Genomic DNA, 12,681 nt, shown 5'->3' with positions numbered 1-12,681 from the left:
ACGCACACACACATGCACACACACACACACACACACACACACACACACACGCACACACACAGTCATCATGCTTCAAGTGTGATTGATCAGATCTGGCGTGTAAAAGGTGTTTTTCTGTTTTTCCTGTTTATGCAAGCATTATTGTGCACAGAGGAAGGTGTGTGTGTGTGTTAAATGAGTGTGTTTGATTGCTGATCTGTGTGTGTGTGTGTGTGTAGCAGCTCCTGTGTTGATTTACAGTGAGTTTGTGAGCGCTGCAGCACCGCGTCCTGAAATATTCATTTATTTCACCATTAGTTTCCTTTTCCTCTGGAGAGCACATAACTTTTGGTTTTGCGTCGGGTCGTTCAGATGCACTCAGCGCACGCAGAATAAATCACAGCGCAGCGCCCCTAAGCGACGGGGCTAAAAATGTGCCAATAATCGTTTTCTCGCACCTGTTCGTTTTTGTTTACCCATAATTACAGCCTTGGACATTAATTTCACTCGGACGCTGATCGTAGTTCTGCAGCAGTCCGAGCTCCAGTTTACCATGACGTTTATAAATCCTTCATAATGCGTTCAAAATAATTTTTAAAGACTAGTAAATATTCAGTTAGTTTAGTTTAGTTTACCTTTATTTAACCAGGAAATGAAAAACTCTTGAGATTTAAGCTCTCATTTACAAGAGGGTCCTGGCCAAGATAGGCAGCACATTTAGTTACACATAAAACAAAATACATTCGTTTACGTCACTCAAAACATTTACAATCAGGTGACTCTACAAATAGATCCTTTAAAATACATTTAAAATCATTTAGTGATACCAACTCTTTTAAATAGTTGATTCCAATCAAATGGAGTAGCATAACTAAATGCCCGTTTAGTTATGCTGTTTGTACGAACTTAAAGTTTGTACGAATTTTAGGGATGCTTAAAAGATAACAGTCTTGTGAGCGAAGCCCATAATTCTTTACACCTTTTTGAAATATATTCTGCTGTAAATATGAAGGTGTAACGGGGCTGACGAGATGTGAGACGTGTGGATCCATCTGCAAGCTTTTATTTAAGAGACGTGGTCGTAACAGGCAGGGTCGAACAATGGCAAACAGGTATATGGCGGGCAAAACACAAGAATAGTCCTAGGGCTAGCGTAGGTCAACGATCGGCAGACAGAATCACAGGGGCGAGACGAGAGGGATAAATCCAGGAAAACAGGCAAAGATCAGGACACGAGAAAACAGACAAGGCAAGACTAAGATAAAGCTATGGACAAACTAGACAGGCTCCGTAGAGTAGCTATCGCTATGAGAGTGATAAACGCTATACAATACTCGGCAGAGGGAAGGGATCAGAGTGAGTGTTAAATAGTGAGTGAGTGATATGAAACAGCTATGTGCAATCAGTGCTGTGTGCAATCAGTGAAACAGCTGTGTGCAATCAGTGCTGTGTGCAATCAGTGCAATGAATGACGGGATATGTAGTCCGGGGTGATATACAACAGTGTGTAGTGCGCTAGTCAATGAAAATGGAAAGGGTGACCTCTGATGGCTAGCAGACGGAAGTTCATGGACCGGATTCGTGACAGAAGGAAGTAAACCTACAATTATTTTATATATAAATAAGTACAAATGCTGAAGTCTATGGGATGACAACGCCGGCCTTCCAACAGTTGTAAAATAAGAGCAAATCAAATTACAAGCAATAGCACAAAATAGCCTACTATCCAACAAAGATACAAATGGAAACGGAGCATTTCAGGGCAGGTCTAACGGTGATTTTCAGGTAGCCTACAGAAATTTAATAAATTATGCTAATCAAATAACACTAGTCTTTATATCTTTTTCAAAGTTCAAGAGCAGTGAGTGATTGGTTTTTTCTTTGTTCTGTTTTCTTTGATCAACATTAAAAACAAAGACAACAGCAGGATTATTGGAGTTCTGTGTCTGTCACTTTAACACCGTGTCTACACCGCAGCAGCTTGAAGATGCGACAAAGCGGCCGTTGCGAAGTGCTGGGACTATTTCAGAAATGGAACGGGGAATCCGTTTACTTTTGGCGATTTGTCGTGTTGCGCCGTCACCCGTCAACTTTACGGAGCGTCGTTCACATTTGTGCATGTTTATGTTCTCACAACATTGCACTGTTATAAAAATGTTACCGGCCATCTGGTGACTGACACAGTTTCATATACTAGCCAAAGTCGATGTGATATTTCAGTTTTTCTTTTTTAATAAATCTGCAAAAATGTCAACAATTCTGTGTTTTTCTGTCAATATGGGGTGCTGTGTGTACATTAATGAGGAAAAAAAATTAACTTAAATGATTTTAGCAAATGGCTGCAATATAACAAAGAGTGAAAAATTTAAGGGGGTCTGAATACTTTCCGTACCCACTGTATATATATATATTAGAGAATTGATTTAGACTTATAAGAACGCAGAGGATCCCCAAATTCAGGTGTGAAAAACTTGTTGCATCTTTCCCCAAAAGACTCATGGCTGTATTAGATCAAAAGGGTGTTTCTACTAAATACTGAGCAAAGGGTCTGAATACTTAGGACCATGTGATATTTCAGATTTTCTTTTTTAATAAATCTGCATAAATGTCAACAATTCTGTGTTTTTCTGTCAATATGGGGTGCTGTGTGTACATTAATGAGGAAAAAAAATTAACTTAAATGATTTTAGCAAATGGCTGCAATATAACAAAGAGTGAAAAATTTAAGGGGGTCTGAATACTTTCCGTACCCACTGTATATATATATATGAGAAATTTGATTTAAATTTATAAGAACAAAAACAGTCCACATTTTTGAAACCTACATATTTATTTTTAACAAAACAGCATAAATATTAGTCTGAATAAAAATAAACAAACATTTTACTTGCAAATGAAAAAAAGTTATAATTTGTTCATGCTGCAGTGGTCAGTAGGCATACATATTCATGTTCATCAACAAAATTCAATCTAAAACTGTGTGAGAAATGGGAAAAAGGCTAAATATAATTTACAAAGTTTTTGACACTATATAACTCCGTTTATAATTTTACAAAACTATTTTGACACCAATTGTACTCCATACATACTCGGGTTCAAAATGACCCGAACACTAAACATATACAATTTTTAAAGGATATATATCTTAAAATGTATTTGTAAAAAATTTTTGCAGTGTTCATCAGATAGTCCTACAACAAACTCTCACAGAACTCACGGTTGAGTCCGTCTGGTTGGGATGTGCAACCAAAAATATCAATGTTTGACAGTCGAAGAGCCTCAGAAACCTTTAAATGGCTGACTTTTAATGGGTTCATAAAGACACCTCCTCTGTTTATTGCAGGAATTAAAAGTGCATTATAAGTGTGTGTCCCGCGAGGAGAATTAGGATGAATGAGAGCTGACGGCGGATGATGTGAAGGGGAAGTCTGGTCGCACGCCGCTGTGAAATGAATCACATTTATGCTCGCTGGCGTGGTGGCAGCCCAGCGTTTAACGATGATAGAGTTTGGACTCTTCATTTCTGTCATTGTGAAATTGGCACGAGGCACGGCTAATGATGGTTATGTATGTTGTGCCGTGCATTCACTTCGAATCCCTCTCCACCTCGGTTTAAGCGCTCCTGTTGTTTGGCATATTGCATTATGACGAGGAGGAGGGCAAGGAGTAGATGCGTTCGTTCATTTCCAAGCATGGTAATGGGAAACACGCTGATAATATAAATGTCTGTCCTTTTGTTGCAGGAGATTGTGACTTCGAGAAGCCCTTCTCGTCGTGTGGATACACCCAAGGGCGAGACGATGACCTGAACTGGGAACAGATTGACACCAGTGAAAAGTCTTCGCAGGATCCGTGGGTGCCGCCGGGTGAGACCATCCCACTGATCAATTACTGATCCATTAGTGGTGTTTCATACTTGATTGCTTGATTCATCTGTGTTGATGGAGGTCAAGCTTCTCAATGGTCTCCTCAATGGGCCACTTTGGTCGAAACTGACCGAAAAATTTTACCTTTTGAATTTTTTTTAATTGTTGCTTTATCAGAGTGGGATGACATTTGGTGCATTTTGTCACATTGGGTTTGTGAACACACAAAAAAATCACGGACATGATTCGGATATGTTAAAGGGACGAAAAGTAAAAAAAAAAGCATCTCTTGGTAGCTTCGTGCTCAAAAATGACTGTGGGAAAAAATGCTCATAAAAATTTGTATAAATATTGCATAGTATTATAAAATCCCTTCGAAAATCTAAATAATAATCAAAAAATATTATTAAGCAAGTGTATTATATTGATTTTCCTGAAGAAAAAACAAAACAAAAAAACCCATTAACATTTCAAGTCTTCGGTCACTTTTGACCACGAAGGTACCAAGCGTGACCCAAAAATGATGAAAAAAATAATTTTTTATTATTCTCAAAACGAGAATAATAAAATATCTGCCAATGGGGTTCGAGAAAATAATCGTACTTTCTCTGTGAATTAAGTTTATTTGATTACATTTTATCACAACATTTATTACAATGGCTTTGTGATCTTAGAATAATACATCCAAAATGTGCAACTTTTTAAAAATAGTTATATCTCTTAAAAAATAATTGTTAAAAAATCTGTAGAAAATAAAACGATGTTCTTAATGCATTTGCAAAGTTTCGTTCCCTTACTAAAAACTATGCTTTTTATTTTTATTTTTTATGAATCTCTTCTGGATCAAAACGGACATGAATGCATTATGAGAATTAACTCAAGATACATTTACTTGAAGCAAAATGACTTGAGAAATCAAGTCTTATTGTCTGATAAATGTATCAGAATTAAGTGAGTTTTTGCTTAAAACAAGAATAATGAAAATAATCTTGTTTTCTCAATGGCCTTGTGAATTACAAAAGCAACTCTGGGTCAGTTATTCTTCATTTTACACCGGATCTCTCAGTCTGACCGTGTCAAAAACCCCTCTAAAACCATCAGAACAGACCGGTCTGCTTAATCACATCAGGCTGGTTTAAGTGGTTTATTTCAGCAGGGTCACGTTCAGGACAGTCTTCTTCAGTGTTCGTCTGAGGTTTATGAAGCAACACGTCTGGGATTTAAATCTACAGCCTTAAAGTCATCCAGGGTTCCTCTAAGTCTTAAAAAACCCTTAAAGTCTCAATTCACCCACAAACAAAGACCTTAAAAAGGTTTTAAATCAGACCAGAACATCTTAAATTCATTAAATGTAATGCATACGCTACAAAAAAAGGTGCAAATATCTAAACATCCTTAAATCAAGAAACGAAAATGCAAAATGAAGATGGGATGTTTTGAACAAAAATTAAGGGACTTTATGCTTAAAACATGAAAAATATCTGTCAACGGGGTATAAAAATTAAGTTTATTTTCTGACCCCATTGTTTTAATCTCACTTCGTTTTGTTCAGTTTCTCTGGAAATGTTTAAAACAAGAAAAAATACTGAACAGCATCACGTTTTTGCGTCTGACGTTACGTTAAAAGTTAGTCTAGTAGATTGAATCAGAGATATTCAAGCTTTTAGCATTACTTTTGTTTTTGTAAAATGAATTCAAAAGTGACGGAGATCTGTTGTAAGTTGCATTTTCAAACTTTAGAGTGTTGTCAATACAACTCATTGTCTGCTCTCTAGACATTTACCTTGAGAAAGCATATTGACGTATTGTGTTTCCTTCAATCTTCTTAAAAAGGTCTGAAATGTCTTAATTTACCTTTATAAGCCTACAGGAACACAGTTATCTCACAGCACACATTGACAGCAGATCCACCGCAGGGTTCTGTGTCTGAAGAGCCAGATTTAATGGGGTTTTACCTGATGATTTCATGTTTTAGAGGGATTCTGGCTGATTTAACAAGTGTTTACCCGACGTCTATCTGTTTAACAGGCCGTTTAGCTTTAGAAATAGATTGCGTTCATCTGATGATTTGAAGCTCTAAATCTGCACGATTTCTGGAAGATCAAGTTGTATTGGTTTTTAATGGATGTCATTGAATATATTTGAGCACTGTTAGGTTCTAGAAGTAAAAATGCCATTCTTTTACATTTCTAGGCTGAGGTCACTGATGATATTTGCTATTTGTGACCCTGGAGCACAAAACCAGTCATAAGGGTCAACTGTTTGAAATTGAGATTTATACATCAGCTGAAAGCTGAATAATTAAGCTTTCCATTGATGTGTGGTTTGTTAGGATCGGACAATATTTGGTCGAGATGCAACTATTTGAAAATCTGGAATCTGAGGGTGCAAAAAAATCTAAATATTGAGAAAATCATCTTTAAAGTTGTTCTTAGCAATGCATATTACTAATCAAAAATTAAGTTTTGATATATTTACGGTAGGAAATGTACAAAATATCTTCATGGAACATGATCTTTACTTAATATCCTAATGATTTTTGGCATAAAAGAGAAATGTATAATTGTGACCCATACAATGTATTGTTGGCTATTGCTACAAATATCCCCCAGCGACTCAACACTGCTTTTGTGCTGCAGGGACACATATATCTCCCCATAATCCTGAAATACGCTGTGGAAATTCAGAAGCACCACTGCAGATCGCTCTCAAACTGCTTTTATGTCTGTGTATATCTGAATATTTTGCAATTAAACATCACAATTCATGGTTTTTATGCTCATAGTGATTGAGGTGTAGGTGGTTTTGGTTGCATGGCTTCATCGTTCATTCACCTGCTGAATGAAATGCTGTAATCTGCTTCTGCTGGGTTTGGCTGGTTAGAGCTCTTTATTGAGGATTGTTTGAAATCTCGATGGAGGGAATAATGGGCCGAGATGGTGTGCGATCGCTACCGCACTTTATTAGAGAATAAAACCAGCAGAATCAGCCCTCGTAAAAGCGACCGGCGCTCGATAACAGCTGGCTGATGCTAATGCAGGAAAGACAGGAGCTCTGGGAATGAATTTTTATATCAAAACAGGCAAATCTATTTTAATTAAAGCATTTTTCCTCTAGCAGTGGAAGTCATTAGGATGCTTTTCCCGTATTTGGAGCGTCTCTCTCTCTCTTTAATGCTGCATTGATCGCCTCTCATTTGATTTGAGACGAGGACTCTGGGACTGACAGCACCTCAGGAATCAGACTAATGGAGACGCCGCTCTTGAATGGATATTGTTTTCCTCTTAAATCTGACACGTAATCACACACACGCCGCTCCACGGATAGATCACGTCCCGTCTGGCTCGGTGACTCACGCCGCATTCGTTATGAGACGCTGCTAATTTCAAGCCTCTCTCTCTCTCTGTGGTTACAAATATTTATGAAAATATATAATGCATTACAATAAATACATAAAGGATTCTAATAAAGTGTTACCACATTTTTAGATATTGTAATGGGAAAACAAGACAAAATACTGAGTTTTTTTTAAACAGATGAATGGATACAAAGTATATTTTTTGAAATAATGCATCTTAATTCATTGTCATGCATGAATCAGTCACTCAGTACTCAGTGTTTTTGTATGAAGTTCCTCTCAATGATTCAAACCGGCGTCTAAAAGCACGAGAGACAGTATCTGTGCATCATTGAGGCTTCAGAAATCGACTCGATGCTCACACTAAACATCATCTTCTGACCCGAAAGCCACGAGATTCGACTGCATTTACAAACCTAATCTGATTGTGTTTCTGCAGATGCATTTGAGGATGTATCACCAGAATATTCATCTGTGAAGAGCAAAAGCGGTGCAATCCGTACTTTTTTGCTAATGAAGTCTCATGTTTGTTTTTACAGCCTCATTAACTGAATTAAGTGCTCTGCGTACAGTAAGAGCACGTCTCGTCCCCCCCGCGGATGGAAACATCCCTCCTGTTGTTGCGGGTCGCTCGCAGAGACGGTTACTCTGTCAGAAAGACTGAAGGATGGCAGGAATTAAACCAGACTTCAGTCACATCAGCTAAAGATGACGTCTTGCGAGAAACACGCTAATTGCGTTTGCTGCATTCACGACTGTGACGAGAGAAAGTCAAGCGGGACAGAAACCACCCCGTTATATGATTATAGGACGGAAAATAGTGTCCTTCTACTTCAGTCTGAAGATAAAAGCATCTTGAAGAAAAAGGTTAACCTAAGTCTGATTTTGAATAAATATTTAGAGTGAAATTCTTCTGCGCACCGAAGCTGCATTTATTTGACCAAAAGTACAGTAAAAATAGTGAAATATTATTATAATTTAAAACAGCTGCTTTCTATGTGAATATCTGTTAAACTGTAATTTATTTCTGTGATCAAAGCTGTATTTTCAGCATCATTACTGCGTGTGTGAATATATATATATATATATATATACAAAAAAAAATTTATTCAGCAAAGATGCATTAAATTGATAAAAAGTGACATTTATAAAGTTACAAAATATTTCTATTTCAAATAAATGCTGTTCTTTTGAACTTTCTATTCATCTGTGAATCCTGAAAAATAAAATGCATCACAGTTTCCACAGAAATATTAATGTTTTCAACACTGATAATAATCAGAAATGTTAAGTAATTATTAATTAATATAATTTTGTATTTTTAATTTTAATTATTCATATTAAATTTAAATTAATATATTTGAGTGCTGCTTCCAGGCCTTTTTAATTTTTAATCAATTTTTTTTTTCAATCATTTGTAATTATTCGTATGAAATTTAAATATAAATTAATTCTAACCTAATATATAGTTCAAATGTAATTTGGGAAATTCAAATTTTATTTTAAATTAAAAAATGAAAAATAAAAGTCTTTTTTAATATACATTTTAAATAATATCAACTATAAATAAATACATTTAACATACATTTTAAGTATAAATTAATGAAAATTAATATAAATGTTTTGATTCAAACTGAGCAGCAGATCAGCATATTATACTGATTTCTGAAGATCATGTGACACTGAAGACTGGAGGAATGATGCTGAAAATACAGCTGCGCATCACAGAAATACATTACAGTTTAATATACATTCACATAGCGAACACTTATTTTAAACTGGAATAATATATCACAATTTTACTGTATTTTTGATCAAATAAAATTGCACCCTCAGGAGAACCTTCTTTCAAAAACATTGAAAAATCTTAATTATTACTAATCTTTGTGTGTGTGTATATATATAATTTAATAACATCATAACTCATGTTTCTGGTCTTGCTGTAATTCTGGAGAAATAAGTGTCTGTCTCCATAACCTGTCATCTGAATATAATAATACGATCCACCTCAGAAATGATTTTTCTTTCAGCAGACGTCATCCGTTCCTTCAGTTTCTTCATGATCTCTCTGGTCCTGTAGAATCTCCTGTTGAATTAATGTTCTCCGGCCAATTAGCTGACGACTAGAGCAGACAGACAGACAGACAGAAAAGCCTTTCCTCAGAGTTTATGAAAGTTCTTCAGCTTTCATTTGCGAGATGGAGTCAAGTTTTTTCCGTCCTCATTGTCAGAGTCAGGCTCAATCGCTATTATTTTTCCTGCTCATTTCTTGCGGGTTTTTTCCGGCGAACTCTCACAGCGAGAGGGTTTTTGATTGGTGGCACAATGTGGGAATAGGCTTGTCTGCATTGACATTTGAGAGGCGCCGCCGGGCTTTTTCTCGGGCTTTGACCTCGCCGGGTTTTATTAGCAAATGAGACCTGGAGGGTTTGAGTTTAAAGAGCGGCCCCTTCCTTCCTATTTCAGCCACATAATGATTTTCACAGGGTTCAGGACCCGAGTGTGAACAGAATAATGAAATTACAGCCGTCGCTCGGAGCGTAAAAGCCTGTGGACTTTGATGATTAGCGGCAGACGCTGATGCACGTCGAGAGGAGATTTCTAATCATTAGAGTTAAGATTAATCACATTTACACCAGTATTCTGATTCAGTTCACTGTACGTCAGGAATTCCCAAACTTTATTATCAGCTGAACCCCTTTGACCTGAAATATTTACTTAGTTAAAATAAATATATACACTACCGTTTCTTCTGCTCACCGGGGCTGCATTTATTAGATCAAAAATACAGTAAAAACACTGAAATATTATTACAGTTTAAATGAGCTGATTTCTGTGTGCATCTATTTTAAAATATAATTTATTGCTGTGATGCAAAGCTGAAATAAATATTTCCTCTTTTTAAATGAGCATTTAATTTGGTTGTTTTATTTTATATTTTTGTATAATTCTCTAAATAAAAATAAATAAATTATATACAAATAATATACATTATATACGTTATATAAGTATTTCTGTAGGGTTCATGAGGTCTAGTTTGGGAAACACGGCTTCAAGTCAGTTTGTTTATTTATTTAGTTTAATAAACAGCAATAAAACGTGTTTAGTTCATATTAATATATTAAAATAAAAACGTTTTATTTATTTATTTATTTGGATATTCACCATTAATTTATTAAATAAAATAATACAAATATATAATATATTTATTAATATATTTATTAAACTAAATATTTATTTAAAAAACATTTTTTAATTATTATTATTATTATGTTGAAAACAGCAGAGTAGAATTTTTTCAGGATTCTTTGATGAATAGAAAGATCCAAAGATCAGCATTTATCTGAAACAGAAATCTTTTGCAACATTATAAATGTCTTTATCGTCACTTTTGATCAATTTAAAGCATCATTCCTAAATAAAAGTATTAATTTCTATAATTTCTTTCCCCTCAAAAAATAAATAATTATACTGACTCCAAGCTTTTGAATGGTAGAGTGTATAATGTTACAAAAGTTTTTATTTCAGATAAATGCTGATCTTTGGATCTTTCTGCTCATCAAAGAATCCTGAAAAAATGTACTCAACTGTTTTAAATATTAATAATAATAAAAGCTGTTTCTCGAGCAGCAGATCAGCATATTACACTGATTTCTGAAGATCATGTGACACTGAAGACTGGAGGAATGATGCTGAAAATTCAGCTGCGCATCACAGGAATACATTACAGTTTAACACAGATTCACATAGAAAACAGCTATTTTAAATAGTAAAAATATTTCACAATTGTACTGCTTTCGCTGTATTTTGGATCAAAGAAATGCAGGCTTGGTGAGCAGAAGATACTTCTGTAAAACACATTACTGTTCAAAAACCTTTGACTGGTAGTGTACACTGTTATTTATGAATGAATGAATGAATGAATTATGCATTTAGATCATCAAAATATGAATTCATAGACAGTGTTGGGGGTAACGCATTACAAGTAACGCGAGTTACGTAATCAGATTACTTTTTTCAAGTAACTAGTAAAGTAACGCATTACTTTTTAATTTACAAGAGAATATTTACAAGAGTTACTTTTTCAAATAAGTAACGCAAGTTACTTTTTTACCCAATTTATTGATTGACAGCTCTGGTGTTGCCATGGTGACAGAAATCAGAAGATGTTACTGTAGTTCTAAAATAAATATGAATATGCATTAATTCATCTCACTCACACAAAACACAGATTCAGTATTCCTCAAAATGAATAAAAATTATTTAACTATTTAACTATGACGCAAACCTGCAATAATTAAATGTTAAACAACACAAATATCCTTTATGTATTTATACTGACCTTCGACGATCCAGTTCAACCATACTAATACGCACAAATTACTCTAGACAAACATTTGTGTGTCTTTTTTTATTGCTGAAGTGTGTTTCTACATCAACATTTCAATATTTCTTCTTCTGCATTCTACTGTACGGACGTAAATGTACTTTCCCTTCAGCCTGAGGCTTATTCATTTCCCTTTTGGTGTGAAAAGGCTTTTATTTTCGCCAAAAACAAACAAGCAAGCCCTGTTCAGATTTAAAAAGTAACGCAAAAGTAACGTAACGCATTACTTTCCATAAAAAGTAACTGAGTAACGGAATTAGTTACTTTTTCATGGAGTAACGCAATATTGTAATGCATTACTTTTAAAAGTAACTTACCCCAACACTGTTCATAGATACCAAACATGGTATAGGTGAGGTTGCATTAACTAGTGATTCTATCATAACGCATGCATAAAACAGTGTAGATACAAAAGACAATGCATGAGTAATAATGCACAGTGACCTGGCGGTCTGTATTTCATCCATAGAAAGCTTTGGCTACAGATTAATGGGGAAAAGTCCTTTTCTGTGGGTCTTAGGTGTGTGTTTCAGTAGGGAATGAAGGATCTTTAGGTCATAAAGTGTGTCAGGTCAAGCTGAGATGTCCTGGTTGCCATGGTAACCCAGAACAGTATTCGTAGAAATAATGAATTTCAATGCATTTTGTTTTGCACGAGTATTATTTTAGGATTAAGCAAGCATGCAAGTTCATTCTAATGTTTGATTTGAAATCACGTTTATAGAATTAGCCGTTCAGAACTGTCACAGCACGAGGCTTTAATTTAATCATCGCTGATCTCGTTAATGATCTGTGACGTATGATGATGCCGTGATATTTCGGGCTGCGCTGTATTTAGCTGTCTCTCATTATGAGAAATCTCTCACACATGTGAAACTTCTCTTGTAATAATGTTGTGTGATGTCCAGACTCTGTTTAACGAGCTGTGCGCTCTCCCAGCATCAGTGAAGCAGGCCAGGTAATGGTTTCACCTTGTGTTTTACACCAGCAGACTGTCACGCTCATTTGTGCGAGACGAGCTCAGATTAAACTAGGATTTCATTCCGGATTCGTGCAGCTGCTGGAATTTGGCACGTGAAGTGTGTTTACGA

General features: G+C 35.5%; 1 protein-coding gene across 1 annotated transcript in view; it reads left to right on the top strand.

Annotated features, from left to right (window-relative positions):
* The window catches only part of LOC107549789 (receptor-type tyrosine-protein phosphatase mu-like), a 138,450-nt gene that overhangs the window by 75,524 nt on the left and 50,245 nt on the right, over positions 1-12,681 (top strand). Inside the window, exon 2 of the mRNA XM_016230964.1 lies at positions 3,723-3,845. Coding sequence (XP_016086450.1) covers positions 3,723-3,845 — 123 coding nt within the window. The remainder of the gene's footprint in view (positions 1-3,722; positions 3,846-12,681) is intronic.

The sequence above is a fragment of the Sinocyclocheilus grahami genome, unplaced genomic scaffold (genome assembly GCF_001515645.1).
Source record: "Sinocyclocheilus grahami isolate Dianchi unplaced genomic scaffold, SAMN03320097.WGS_v1.1 scaffold381.1, whole genome shotgun sequence".
NCBI lineage: Eukaryota > Metazoa > Chordata > Actinopteri > Cypriniformes > Cyprinidae > Sinocyclocheilus > Sinocyclocheilus grahami.
This window is presented reverse-complemented; position numbering and strand designations above follow the sequence as displayed.